At 49.1% G+C, this 14,964-nt stretch overlaps 1 protein-coding gene across 8 annotated transcripts in view; it reads left to right on the top strand.

The window, feature by feature from the left end:
- Window positions 1-14,964, top strand: part of LOC105489378 (cap binding complex dependent translation initiation factor) — a 339,061-nt gene that overhangs the window by 101,602 nt on the left and 222,495 nt on the right. For all 8 annotated transcript variants that reach the window (XM_011754139.3, XM_011754136.3, XM_071085394.1 and 5 more), the window contains one exon: window positions 2,386-2,457. In XM_011754139.3, the coding sequence (XP_011752441.1) occupies window positions 2,386-2,457 (72 nt within the window). The remainder of the gene's footprint in view (window positions 1-2,385; window positions 2,458-14,964) is intronic.

Genomic DNA, 14,964 nt, shown 5'->3' with positions numbered 1-14,964 from the left:
AGAATGAGCCTCCATCTCAATAAGTAAATAAATAAATGTACATATATACTTATAGTTATGTATGCATGTATTTTACGTATGTATGAATACATATATATTAATTTTTGTTTTGGAACTATTTTAGACTTATAGCCAAGGTGCAGGATGGAACAGGGGGTTCCCAAACACTTGTCCCTCACCTTGCCTTAATATGAACCTTACATAACTATAGAACCATTATCAGAAGCAAGAAATTAACATTGGTACAATGCTCTTAACTAGAAGCTTTATTCAGATTTCACCAGTTGTTCCATGAATGTCCTTTTTCTGTTCCAGGATCCAAATTTGCATGTAATTGCCACGTCACCTCATTCCCTTCCAATCTGATACTTTGTCTTCTTTACTTTTCTTTTCTTTTACAACCTTGACACTTTTGAAGAGTTCTGGTCAATGCTTCTGTAGAAAGCTCATCAATTTGGGTGGTGTGATGTTTTCTCATGATTATGTTGAGAGGGTGCATTTATGTCAAGAATACCCTAGAAGTGATGTGCCCGTCTCGACGCACCACACTGGGGAGTCCATGATGCAGCTATGTTTTGTTACTGGTGATATTAACCTTGATCACTTGGCTAAAGTGGCATCTGATGGTTTCTCATTTTTCTCTCCCCACCGCCAGCCATGATTAATAAATATCTTAGGGGAAATACTTTGGGACTGCAATGATCCAAGCAGAGGGAATTTAATCCAAAGAATTGATTACTTCTACCTGAGAAGCTACACAGCCCAGGGAATGGCAACCTCAGGTAGCTAGTACCAACTCTCGACCTGAGGCTCAAAGAAAGGGAATGGGCGAGGAGTGCCTCTGACGCCGTTGCCACTTCTCTAGGGCTTCACTGCCCCTTATGGTAGCCACAGGCCACATGTGGCTCTTGGAGCCCTTGAAATGTTGTTCATCCAAACTGAGGTGTGCTCTAAGTAGATTTCTGAAACACTATGGAAAGAAGAATGTAAAATATCTCATCAACAACTTTTTATATTGATTACCTGTTGAAGTGATAATATTTTGATGTATTAGATTAAATAAAATATATTATTTCATTTAATTTTACCTGTTTCTTTTTAAAATCTGGCTACTAGAAAACTTAAACTTCTGCCTGTGGTTTCTGCGTGTGACTCTCATTTGGTTTCAGTTGGATGGTGCTGCTCTAGGGCACACTTCCACCCAGCCTGTGTCAACAACATTGTAATAATAACGTTCATCCTGGACAAAGGTCATACCCTTGAGCCATGCTCAGGAGGGCACGTCTCTATGTCTCTATGTTGCCCAGGCTGGTCTCAAACTCCTGGGCTCAAGTGATCTCCTGCCTTGACCTCCCAAAGTGCTGAATTACAAGTGTGAGCTGCCTGGCCCTCCTCTGCTCTTTATGTATCATGCAGGGTGTAGGTTAAGATCAGTATTCAACAACTTCAGCTCCAGAGGCTAGCTAGTGTTTAATACAATAGTAAAAACACTGCCGTATACCTGGATAGCATTTGACAGGAAGGGCTATATGGCTGCTACTGCATTGTATCTATACAGTGTTTTTATAGCTCACAAAGGTCCTTCGTCCCAGCCTCCCAGCCAGTCACCCAGCATGGCTCTCCCCAGTTTATAGATGACAAAATGAAGCCTGAGAGATCACATGGATTTCTGTGGCTCCCAAACTCCCAATGCATCCCTTGGGGAGCTCGTCAAAACACTGATCCTCTGGCCCTGGCCTCACAGAGTCTAATTCTGTGGGTGAAGGCTGGGGCCCATGGGCCTCCATGTTGCGGACTCTGGGGACTCACATGCAGATGGTTGTCAGACCGCACTTTGGGACACAGCAGCCCTCTGAGTTCTCAGGGGATGTGAGTGGCAGGGCTTGTCTGAGCCACGCTTCTGATGGCCAGGTTGGGCTCTTTCCTGGTGCCAAACCCATCATCTTTTGGAGCTAGGCTTCTAGGAAGACCCACACATACCTGCCTCGCTGCCAGCTCCGGCCACACCCTTGATGTAATAGAGGGCTAGTGTGGCTGAAGCCAGGTCAGGCGGTCAAACGTGGTGCTGGTGGTACCAAACTCAGAATAAGTTTCGTCATGTCTGGCTGACTTTGGGATGTAGCCAGTCTTTGTCACTGTGCTGGGCTCAGGTGAGGGGAAGTGAGTTTGCCTCTCCCTCAAGCAGATGCCAAAGCTTCATCTTGATGTGGAGCTTGAGGTTGCCAAATTGGGTCTGGTGGTTGAGAAAGATTTGGGTTGAAATGACCAACTAGGATTCCACACTCATGCTAATGGGGAAGGCCGGGGCACAACTCCTGCAGCCTGGCAGAGTGAGCATGGGCCTGGCTGTCCTGCCATCACTGATCACTCCTTTCTGCTCTGCAGTGGACAGCGGACTGCAGCGAACCGCTGGACAGCAGCTGTTCCTTCTCCCGAGGGCGAGCCCCCCCACAGCAGGTAGGGAACCGGCTCTGCGCTCTGTCTGGGGGTATCCTATGTCTTGTCTGCCTGGGTTCCTGGGCCAGCCCACAATGGCTCCTGAGGGGTGGTGACGTGGAGAGTGCAGAGAGGTGGGAGAGGGGAGGGTGCATCTGCCCCCTGGAAAGCCCTCCCTAACCCCCTGCCCACAGGCACTCCCCCAAACTCATCAATTGATGAGATTTCTTTTTTAGTGACTGCATTCTATATACTAACACACATCTGGAAGCAGCCCAGATGTTTGCTGAGGAGAATGAAGAGGTGCCTTGGGATCCATCCTTACAGTGGAATATTACATGGCAGTCAAATGACTGCACTGAGGGTTCAGGCACCGACATTGTGGCCCCACAAACAATGGGACTCAGCATTTTGATGCTGGCGGGTGCTTTGGATGTCACTTCTGCTCCAGATCTGCAGAAGGCCTGGGAGGGGCCGCCTGTGGGGGAGCTGTCAGAGACTTGTCCATCCCTCCAGCCAACCAACAGTCCTGGGACCCCACTGGAGCCTGCCACCTTTCTCCCTGCTGCTTGCCATGAGGTCCTGAGAGGCTCGTGGGTGGGTTGCGTGGCTGGGAGGGAAGGGGGGCAGCTGCTGTTTGAGAGCTGCCCTGGTGACCCCCAGGCCCTTCCCCACACCCTCTGGTGGTCCAGCTGTTCTCACTGATACCTCATCCCTGCCTTCAGGAGCCTGTGGGATTAGAGGCTGAAAAAACCATGTGTCCCTATCCCGAGTTCAGCCTCAGACTGTGCCTGTCCAGAAAGTGGACGGAGCCCCTGCAGGCTCCTGTGAGGGGCCATGCCCGGTTTCAGAGCCGCTGCAGTCATGGGTTGCCCCGGGCCTACTTGCTCATGTTCAGTTTCGATCCACTTAATCATGTTCAGCTTCGGTCCCCTGGCAGATTCACCCAACTCCTCTATTCTGTGCCAAGGGAAGCTGGTCAGTGGCCTTGGTTCTAGATCTTTCTTAGGCTGCAGGGCGTGGCTGCCCCATGGTGTGGGGGGATGGCTGCCTAGGATGGTTCTTTCACATGACAAGATTTGCTTGTGTGTTCAATTGTTTCTTAAGAAGGAGGCCATAATAAGAGCCCCAGGGGTTGGGGGTAAGGGGAGACCTGGAGTCTTGTTTTTGTTCTGCCGCAAACTTGGTGATAAACTCTTCCCCCTCAGGTCTCAGCTTCCTCACATAAAACCCAGAAGGAGCCTCGATGGCCTCTGAGGGTCCTTCTAACATCTCCGTGCCATTTGCAGATGAGGAAACTGAGTCCCCCGGAGGTGCCACTTGTCTGCCCTCCACCCCGTATGGCACTGCTACCTTGCCCAGCTGCAGAAGGTGACCTTCTAGGGGGTGCCTTTGTCTCCGCTGCCTCCCTGCCTGGGACCCCGTGTTATACTCCCTGACCCCCTAGCTTTTGGTCTAGGCCCTGCTCCTCAGGGGCACTGTCTTGCTCCTGCCAATTATTCTAGGGTCTCCTAAATGGAGTTCCCCTCACTCTTCAGCAGCAGTTGTGAACTTGGATTTGGGGACTCAAGCACCAGGCAGAGACTTTCAGGGAGACCTTGAAGCTCTTAGATGGGGAATAAGAGGTTTGTCCCTGAGAGCTCTCTGTTATTTGGTCAGCAGGTGTCTGGTTCTGGAATCTTCCAAGGAAGGGTCCTTTTTCCTCTCCCCTTTACCATCTTTTTGGGGGCCTGTCTGCTGCCTTTCCCTTCTGGTCCCCTTCTCCACATCACTCCTGACGGAGTCTCCAGGACGCGAGGAAGGGTTCTCCACGTTTTCTCCCCTCATCTGCCTCACCTCCCCACCCACCCCTGTCCTCTCGGGTCTGCCTTCCCCACCTGCAGGAGGTTGTGTGGGGGTTTGCCAGATAATATGGGCCCATGGAGCAGGGCTGGGGGCTTGTGGGGTGGGGTTAGGTGTGGGCTTGTCCCTGCCCCAGGCACCCTGACACCACAAGGCTTACCCCAATCCCACCTTCAGGAAGCAGCTGAGCAGTTGACTCGGGGTAGGCAGTGTTTGACAAAATGAAATATAACTCAACTTAAAAGTGAAGTTGTGAAAAGCTCATATTAAATCCTTTCTTGGCAGGTGAAACTAAGACATAGGTTCATTATAGGGGAGGTGCCCAAGGAGGGTGGAGGGGAGGAGCCCAAGGAGGGTGGACAGCAGGGTCTCTGCATAGAATCCCACCTAATCACCTGACATGCCCAGAGGCAAGGTTTTGTGGGAGGGACCTCCTACAGGCCACAGGAGCACTGGCATTCCCATCACCCCTGACCTGCGGTGGCCGCCTGATCATCTCAGAGGGAAGACGGAGAGATGTCTACTTCCAAGAAGTGGAAGAGGGGCTGGGCCACTGAGGGACACCCCCTGCCACAGCCATGTGTGCCTGGTGCTGTGTTGGTCTTGGGTGCAGTGTCTGCAACGTCCATGCCTGGAGAGCCAGCTGGGACAGAAGGGAAGGCTCAGTCAGAATGCTGGGTTTGCCTGAGCCTGGCGTAGGATGCACCACCTGTGCTGTGTGAAGCTGCTTACAGCCAAGGAAACCTCTGAAGATTGGAGAGGGTCTTTCAGGAGGAATTTCTTAGAGATTTGTCAACAGGAGTGTTTGCAGGGGCCTGGTGCTAAGCTCCAGGTGGGCTTGAAGCCAGGGACCTGCCTTCAAGGGCAGCACTGCTAAGTGAAAAGGACAAGACACAGGTGTAAAACAGATGCCCCCTGCAGGACACGAGATGGGGCCCAGGGGGTGGCCTGGAGTTCAGAAACCTGGGCAGGTGCACAGAGGAGGTGAGGGGTAGCAGCATCTCCTGGATGGATGGCCAAGGTTCAGACCTGGGTACTGCACGGGGAGGCAGGAGCATCTGTGGGCCTGAATTTACATGAGGTGTCCCATGGTCGGCAGCACCTTGGTTCAGTGATGACAGGCTTTATTTTTAGACATCAGAGAATGAATTTATTAGGTACAAACAACAGCATGGCATAAACGAAAGGAACCTTTATTTTTCTCTTGCCACCAGCCTGGATGGGCATTCAGGGCTGGTATGGTAGCCCAACAGTGTGGGGGCCAGCTCCTGGCTTCTCACTGCTCTGCCCTCTCTAGAGTGTTGCCCTTGGCCATGTGGCCCATGGTGGCTCATGCCCACGTCCATGCATCCGCCTGTGGGGACACCCACCTGAGTTTCCTTCCCAGGAACCTCTGATTTCTGCCCATGAAGCAGCCATCTCCTGATGCCCCCTACTGGAGGGATCAAACCTGGGCAGCGTCCTTTGAGTGACCGCACCCCAAGGAAAGCCCCACGTAGCTGGCCTGTGGCAGTGTCCTTGTCACCCCTGTCGTGCAGGGGCTCTCTGATGGAGAAGGACCCAGGCAGCTGCCCACTGAAGGGTGCCTTTGCTACTGTGATGGGATGCTGCTATTCCCTTCATCCTTCAAGGCTCCCTTTAGCCTGGCCCACCAGAGGCAAGAACACAGGACCAGTTCTCAGGGACACCACCCATGAGCACCCCGGCTGGCTCCTCGCTACACCCACGTGCCCAGGCAGACACCCTCACACTGGCTCATGCTGCTACCAAGCTGTTCCATGCACACCTGCCTGTGCTTCAGCCAGCTAGTCAACCCTAAGACAGGAGTTGGGGCTGGCTCTACTTCCTCAACCACTTCTGGCCTAGGGCCTTGTACTCAGTGGACACTCAATAGTGATGCCTGAGACTGCACTGAGTTGGCCCAGGCTCAGTCCATGCAGTCGTTCCCTAGTGGGCCCTTTTCTTCCGTCACACCAACTTTGATGAGCTTTCTGGGGCCATCACGATGATGGGAGAGCACTGCTAACCCATTTTTACCCATGGAGACAATTAGTTTCAGGGAGAAACTGAGGCTACATGGAGATGGGGTGGCTGGCTGCTCTGGTGCTCCTCTTGACTGACCACGTTGGCTGCACATGTCAAAAGTAAGATTGGCAGGAAGATGCGGAGCTCCTGCATTCTGCCAAACAGCCTCTGGGTGGTGGGCCACAGACCATGCCCTGCAACCAGGGCCCAGATGCGGCCCCATTTGCAGATTAGTTATACACTGGGATGATTGATTCATCCCTAGCAGGCTTCCAGCCTCATCCTGTTTGTTTTTTTAGCTAATGTCAATAAGAAAACCTTGCTTTTTCTGAACCCTTTCAGAGGCAGAAAGTGGGGGCAACCTAGAGGAGACCGGGTCCCACAAGGGAGGAGGAAGAGAGCCCAGAGAGCGTAGAGCAAAAAAAGGGCTACAGATAGTTCAGAAGAGGCCGACCAGCTGCCGGCAACTGGGATTCAGCTGTATTTGGGATTGCCTGACATCCTCTTCCCAAAAGTCCCATCCGTCACCTAGTCATTTAGTTAGGATGTCAGAAATTTCCAGCTTTTCATTGTAATAGGGGAAATGTGTAGGGATTGCTGAAATGAGAAACTGCAGCAGCAGTACATTCAGAAGGCTTTTCAAGGTGCTGGCATGAGATGTAGAATTCAGGAAAGAAACCAAAGGCATAGGAAAGGTTGTATGGGGTAAGGAGTGAGCAGCTGTTTTCCATCTGCATAGGTGTGCCAAGGACAGGAAATTAATATGCGCCACAACAGCAGAGCCTCTGATTAGACCTTGGGAAGGACTTCCTTTGACGGAAGGACTTGGCCCACCATGTTGGCTGTTGAGCAAGGTGATGAAATCTTTGCTAGGAACCTGATGAGCACGACTCCTTATCAGGCAGGTTCACATGAAGCCCTGGGAAAGATGGGGGTGTGACACAAATGATGACTTTGAGTCTTGGCTGAGGGCCTATGATCCCAACATTCCCTGGAATAAGTGAAGGGTACTCTCTTGTTTCAGCCTGATGCCCTGTAGCAAACTGAAGCATAAAGAGAGTCAAAGAGCCTTGTCCCAAGGGCCAGGAGAGCTAGGTGTTGACCCACGAGTGACACTGGCTCCAACACCTCTTCTGCAAAACAATGACACAGACTTCTTAGAGTCTCTCCAGAAATCTCTGTTTGCATTCTGTAACTCCATGAAATGCCCAACTGGATCCAAATCACTGCCACAGCAGGTCTGGGTCTTCCTAACTTCTCCACTGTTCCCCATCCCCCGATACCTGTGCCAACCTTCAAGCCAGCTATTTGGGCACCAACATTGACTCTGACCCAGGGGGTACCAGATGGTAGGTGGAGGAGACCTTCAAATATACTGATTACCTCTGGCCCCAGAAAAAGGTAGAAGGAGTTTTCTGCCAGTCAACTTGCTACCCTTTAGTAACTATAGGATTTTGTTCTGTGCTAATTTTAAAAAATCATTAGTGCAAACAATATCTCAGTAAAAGTGCCTACATTTTTTAGCACTTCCTTGGACATATAAGAAATACCAGGTTCATGTGCTGCTGTCTGTTTGGTTCATATTTATTGAGCCCCTGCTGTGAGCCCAGCAGATGAGTATGAGTGGGAGCTTCTGGATCACTGCCAGTTTGTAGGGTAAAAACTAGTTTACACAGAACAAGATGACAACGTACACGTAAGAGCCCCAAAGAGATGTCATCCTGGCCACAAGAACTGCGGTGATTCCAAAGAGTGGTCCAGTTGGTCTCTGTGGGTAGGGAGGTGTCTTGCAGGACATGAGGCCTGACCTTTGCCTTTGAGAATGGGTAGGATGTTTGACTAAATGGAAGAGAAGAGAGAAGAAAATGAAGAGAGAAGACATGATGTTATCAGAGGTTGAATAGGGCACAATGTTGGGATGTTAGGGTAATAGAAGGCAGCACAGCTAGAGGAGTTGGATCGTATTGGGTGTTACTCAAGTGGGGGGCTGAGAATGGTGAATGCAGAGGGGTCTGTGTGTAGGTTCAGATATTGGAAGCTCTGTCCAACCCAGCCCCTGTTGTGTGCCTTGAACTTTTTATCTTGTATCTTTCTCTGGTGTTCCATACAGGCAAAGTCTGTTCCCCTGTATCAGCCAGGATAGCCTAGGTAATGCTGCAGTAACAAACAACCCAAAATCTCAGTAACATTAAACAACCAGGGCACAGCTTGGTGGTACAGTTCAATTTTAACCAGTTGTCATGACAGAGAAAAAGGAGCTCTGGAGGATCATGCATTGGCAGTTCAGGGCTCCAGCCTAGCTACAACACTTGTCACTTCCACTCCAAGCTTGTTGCCCAGAACGGGTCATGTGGCCTCATCCAACCATAAGCACATTGAGAAGTACAGCGCTACTCTGTGCCTGGAATAGGGGGAACCAGAACTATTTGGTGACTGGCTAGAATGATGTCACATGCCCTATCTCTAGTAGAAGCTTCCCAGAGGCTGGGGCTGACCTTTTCTTTCCCTCATCTTCTTCACCACATCAAATCCTTGATGGAACTCAAGGATTCAACTTGTGGGGGCCTAGGGTAATCCCTGGATCTCTGAAGATTTGCTGAAAAATCAACTTGCAAAAGGCAGATTAATAAGAGAAAAGGCAGACACATTTATTTAACATGTATACATGGGAGGCTGCAGAATGAAGACCCAAAGATACAGGGGAAATTGTCTATTTTTATGGTTAAGTTAAACAAAGTATGGACAGCTGTAGGAATGGGATAGTACCAAAAGGGGGTGATCTCATGCTAATAGACGAAATGGGGAAACAGAGCAAGGCCTGTCTGTCTTGACTCTTCTTGGCCTCTCTGTGCAGCATTCCTTCCTTCTGAGTTGGGGCAGGACCCTCTCTGGAATGGGTGGCATAACCTATAAGCAAACAAAGCAGATGAGATAATTTGTTTATGGCCAGTTTTCACAAAGAAAGGCAGAGGGAGAATTAGAGCTCTATCTTTAGGTTTCATGGCTGGCTTTGGGAGAAAGAAGCTGTGGTTTCTCATGGAGGGGAAGAGGGAGTCTAACTTCTATGGCTAGCTTCAGGGGAGAGTGAGACTGAAGAGTGAGACTGACAGTGAGAGGCAGGAGGGCAGAAAGTCAGAGAAAGACTTTTGCTTCTGAGGCTGCTGCTGAGGCCTTCATTTTGGGATATTGTTTTCTGAGCCCCAACAAACTCCCTTGCACTGGAGTTTAAGGCCTCCACTGAATTCTGAAGACATCATGGGTTCTCGGGTGGTAGGAAGCTCAGAGGTCACCTGATCCAGCTCCCCACCATGAGGTATTTCCAGTAGCAGGGAGCTCACTGCTTCAGAAGGCATCTCAGCACAGTTAGGCAGCTCAATTAATAAAAAAGATCATTCTTTGATTCAGCTGCAGCCCCCTTCTCATTGCTCCAGCTGATGGGTTTTTTTTTTTTTTTACTATTTTGCTTGTGTCTTTTGGACTTTCCTCAGCAGCCTAGCATGGCAAGTCTTTTTTGAGCTAAATATCCTCATTCCTGCATGAGGAATTGCCTTTGCTGTGGTTGAGTCATTCCTTTGTTTATCTGTTTGTTCTTTCACCTATTGATCAGCTCCCATCAGCCAGTCATCACTGAGGGCTGCTGTACTCCAGGCTGGGCACTGGGCACTGGGATGGTGAGGGATGTAGCCATGGTGACTGTTTGCGTGGAGGGTAGAGTGGAGAGGACAGATGCTCAAGCTGCAGTGTGAAGATGTCTGGGACATGACATGATGGTCCTTCGGGCCTGGGTCACATGCCCAGGAGCACTAGAAGTGTGCGCTGTGATTCCCCTTAACATTCCTCCCAGAACCAAACATGGCACAACCTCTGTGCTCACCAGTGTGTGTGTCTGTCTTTCAGAAAATGCCATCTGTCCCTATCCTCGAAGTGCCTTCTGGCTCCAGCTCACTTGGAGGAACAGGATGCCACACTTACTAAACAATGCTGACAACTGGCTCCTATAGGGAGAACCATCAGCAGCCATGCATTGGGTGCTTGCTGTATCCATTCTGAGCCACATGACCTGGTCTCTGCAATCAGGGAAGCTAGAATCTGCTTAGGGAAATAAGCCATTTTGGAGGAGATGGCAGCATGTGAATACGGGGAGGAGTAGCCTGGTGTCTGCACAGGGCCTTGCATTCTAGCAGGAGAGGTGAGACATACAGGCAAAGGGGGAGCCGCCATGCTGTCGTGGAAGCAGCCATGCTGTCGTGGAAGCCGCCATGCTGTCGTGGAAGCAGCATGGCACCTGGGTTTAGGAGATGTGTTTTCAGCCTGGACTGTGCTTCCAACATACTATTGAATCCAAACTTACTATTGGATCATGGATAAGAAACATTATCTCACTGCAGCCTCAGTTTCTGCTCTATAAAATGAGGAGGTGAACTAGATGTAAGGCCATCAAAATGTCTTGTTAAAAATATAGACCTAAACTTCTGCTTCTGAAAAATGCAATAGATGTTCTTGTCCATATTTCTCCTGCTAAATACAACTAAAAACCCAAGACATTCTGTATAAAATGAACATAAGAAGACTCAGAGAGGTGGAGGGAAGAAGGCAGACCCGCTAGGGTGCCCAGGACCTGAGAATGACACAGTGAGAAGCTTGTTTTCTTTTTGCCTCATGTGTCCCACACTTGGCACTAGGAAATGCTAATGGACATAGGCAAAAAATAAAAAGCTGCTCTCTGCAGGAAACAGACTAAGAAAAGATAGAAAAATATAGGATAGAAAAGAAGGAAAATTATAGGAAAAGACCCAGCAAGACAGAAAACTTTTTTTTTTTTTTTTTTTTTTTTGAGATGGAGTCTCACCCTGTCGCCTAGGCTGGAGTGCAATGGCGCAATCTCGGCTCACTGCAAACTCCACCTCCCAGGTTAAAGCGATTCTCCTGCCTCAGCCTCCCAAGTAGCTGGGATTACAGGCATGCACCTCCACACCCAGCTAATTTTTGTATTTTTAGTAGAGACGAGGGTTCACCATGTTGGCCATACTGGTCTCGAACTCCTGACCTCGTGATCCACCCGCCTCGTGATCCACCCGCCTCCGCCTCCCAAAGTGCTGGGATTACAGGCATGAGCCACAGCGCCCGGTCCGACAGAAAACTTTTCGACAGTAACTGCTCTACCCCAGCCAAACACCACAGAAAACAATCCAACCCCCATCCATCCCAGCCAAGACTGAGTGGGAGCTCAGATTCCACCCCTGCTGGGCTAGAAGAGGGGCTCCAATCCCCTACCAGAGTAGTGTCAGAGAAGGCCAGTGGGGAGCTGCGACTTTCATCCCCAACTGGTGAGAAGGCTCCTACCCACACCCCATGGTGTCACTGGAGGCAGCAGGAACCTGACTTGCACCCCCACTGGGCAGTATCGAGGTGTCCCTCTCCTTCCTGCTGGGGTGGTGTCAGAAAGAGTGAGTCGGACTGCATAGATGCCCAGGGGTGATGAGGCCAGCCCCACTGCAGTGTCAGAGGGGACCACATGGGGATCCGGAACTCCCACCTCCATCCAGCAGTGACAGCGAGCACCCCTGGGGCATCAGAGGAGGTTGAGTGGGCAACCTGGACTTCCACTTCTGCCTGGCAATAACGAAGCTATCCCCTTCCCTTTTCCTCTGCCAGAGTGGTACCACGAAACGCAGTTAAAGCAGAAGGTTTAAATATGACAGTCTCATGAACTAGCATGAAAATGTCTTGGTTTCAATTAAAAATCATTTGTCATACCACAAACAAACTGATTGAAATAAACAATCAATGGATGTCAACACAGATGCTAAACTGGACTTTATCGTCATTAAACTTTTGCTCTGGGAAGGACCCTATTAAGAGCATGAAGAGACAAGTTTCAGAGAGGGAGAAAATATTTGCAAAACATATCTGACAAAGGACTTGTATTTAGAATATATAAAGAACTCTCAAAACTCATCATTAAAAAACAATCCAATTAGAAAATGGACAAAGTAAAGCGACATTTTTCACTGAAGACATTTTTCCCTGAAGGTGATGTACAGATGGCAGATAAGCACACAAAAAGGTATGCAACATCATTAGCCATGACAGAGACACAAATTAAAACCCCAACAAGACATCACTACACTCTGATCAGAATGGTTAAAATAATTTTTTTTAAGTGACAATGTCCACTTCAATTTGGCAGTATTAAAAAAAAAAAGAAAAATGTGACGGCCAAGAGCAGTGGCTCATGCCTGTAATCTCAACATTTTGGGAGGCCAAGGCAGGTGGATCGTCTAAGACCAGTTCGAGACCAGCCTGGGCAACATGGTGAAACACCATCCCAACAAAAAATATAAACATTAGTTATGCATAGTGGCACACACCTGTGGTCCCAGCTACTCAGAAGGCTGAGGTAGGAGGATCACTTGAGCCTGGGAGGTGGAGGTTGCGGTGAGCTGTGATCACACCACTGTACTCCAGCCTGGCTAACAGCGAGACCCTGTCTCAAAAAAAATAAATAAAAAAAATTAAAAAGAAAAGAAAAATGAAATGACAGTGCCCAATGCTGGTGAGAATGCAGAGAAACTGAATCACTCCTACAGTTATAGTGGGGATGTAGAATGGTATAGCCATTCTGGAAAACAGTTTGGCAATTTAAAAGAAAAAAAAAAACAAAAACCAAAACCTGCAAGTACCATATGATTTGATTGAGCAGTTGCACTCCTGGGTGTTTATCCTAGAGAAATGAAAACTTATGTTCACACAAAAACTTGTACTCAACTGTTTATAGCAGCTTTGTTCACCATAGGCAGAAACCTGGAAGCAGCTCAGGTGATCTTCAGCAGGTGAATGGTTAAACACTGAGCAATGAGAAGGAATGAACGAGTGATGATGCAGCAGCCTGGAGGAGTCTCCAGAAATCATGCTGAGTGATTTTCAAAAAGCCAGTCCTCCAAAGTTGCATACTCTGCAATTCCATTTATATAACATTCTTGAGAGGGCAAAGTAATAGAAACGGGGAGGAGGTTTGTGGTTGCCAGGATGAGGGAAGGGCTAGGGGCAGGAGGAAAGTGGACGTGGCTGTAAGGGGCAGCCTTGTGATGGTGGTAGTGTTCTGTGTCTCCACTGTGTCAGTGTTGATACCCAGAGGTGCTAAATTGAACTTCATCATAATTAAACTTTTGCTCTGGGAAGGATCCTATTAAGAGGATGAAGAGACAAGTTACATTGTGGCATTGAACTATAATTTCCTCATGGAGGGAAACTGCATATAGGGCACAAGGGGTCTCTTTGTATTACTTTTTACAAGTATATATGAATCTACAACCATCTAAAAATGAAAAGTATAATTTGTAAAAAGTATAAAAAGTATAATTTAAAAATACAAAAAGTAATTTGTAAAAAGTATTTTTGTTTCCTCAGAACCTTACATGGAGATTCCACACAGAAACAGGAAAGGGATAGAACCATTTTGGGGGGGCAAGGGGAGGAGTCCTGCCTGCTTTCTCCCCCAACTGCCCGCCTCATGGCTCTTAGAACATCTCTGCAGGACTCCTAGGTCACCCCCTAGACCAGATGATCTCTCAGCCCTCTCCTGTCATGACCTTCTTTAGTTCTGAGTCTGGTACTGGCAGAAAAGGACAGATCTTTGGGGCCTGGGGAGTTCAAAGAAGGCCTCCTTTTGAGGCAGACTTTGAGGATGGGATGGTGTTGGAATGGGGAGCATTGATTTTCCCCATCTCCTGGAAGCCTTTCCCTGGCAGGAGCTGGGGACAGTAGAGGAGGATCCCATTATTTCAGCGGGAGTTGGACAGGCAGCCAGCCAGAAATGGCCTCTGGTGTGGCCCTGTCCAGGACAGGCTCAAATAGCATGGCCCATTTAAAACCTAAATCACAACCCTAATTAGCTGAGAGTGGGCAGAGTGTTGGCCTAGGAGAAATATACTCGACCACAGGCATCATCGTTGTCTCCTATCTCTCTCTGGCCTTTGGGTCTTAATTCAAAGACAGATGGAGCATGGGGGAAAAGACAGGATGGACAGACAGACACAGATGTCCTAGCATGAAAGGAATGGCCTTTCCCTCCCAAACTCAGCTTTAGTGCCGCCCAGAAAGCTGTCTCTGCTGGGCTCTGCCCTGCTGTTCGCCTGCTTCAAAGGCCCATGGGGGTCTATTTCCCCCTTTCCCAGCTGCATCTGGGGAGCTGTCCTTGGTTCTGAACACACACACACACACACACACACACACACACACACACACACACGCACACACACTTGCCAAGATAGGCCTGTTTCTCTTTGGGTTCTGCCCCCTGCCACCTCCCCTTGTGCTTTCCCCCTTAGTTTCTCTCTGAGCAGATCCAGCCATTCTCAAAGTGTGCTTTAGTTTGCGCCTGAGAGGAGTTTCAGATCTGGCCCACAGGAAGCCTCTGTTTGGCCCAGGAGATGAGTCTGGGGTCCTCTGGTCCAGGAACATTTCATGTAATGTAAAAGGCCTCATGGTGTCTCTCATATATTCCAATGTAGAATTGCCAATGTAGCCTATGTAGTCATGGGACCAGTAGAGAAACTTTTTGGACCAGGTCCAAAAAGTCAGAGTGAGGCCAGGTGTGGTGGCTCATGCCTGTAATCCCAGCACTTTGGGAGGCTGAGGCAGGTGGATCACCTGAGGTCA

This window comes from Macaca nemestrina, chromosome 19 (genome assembly GCF_043159975.1).
Source record: "Macaca nemestrina isolate mMacNem1 chromosome 19, mMacNem.hap1, whole genome shotgun sequence".
Taxonomy (NCBI): Eukaryota; Metazoa; Chordata; class Mammalia; order Primates; family Cercopithecidae; genus Macaca; species Macaca nemestrina.
This window is presented reverse-complemented; position numbering and strand designations above follow the sequence as displayed.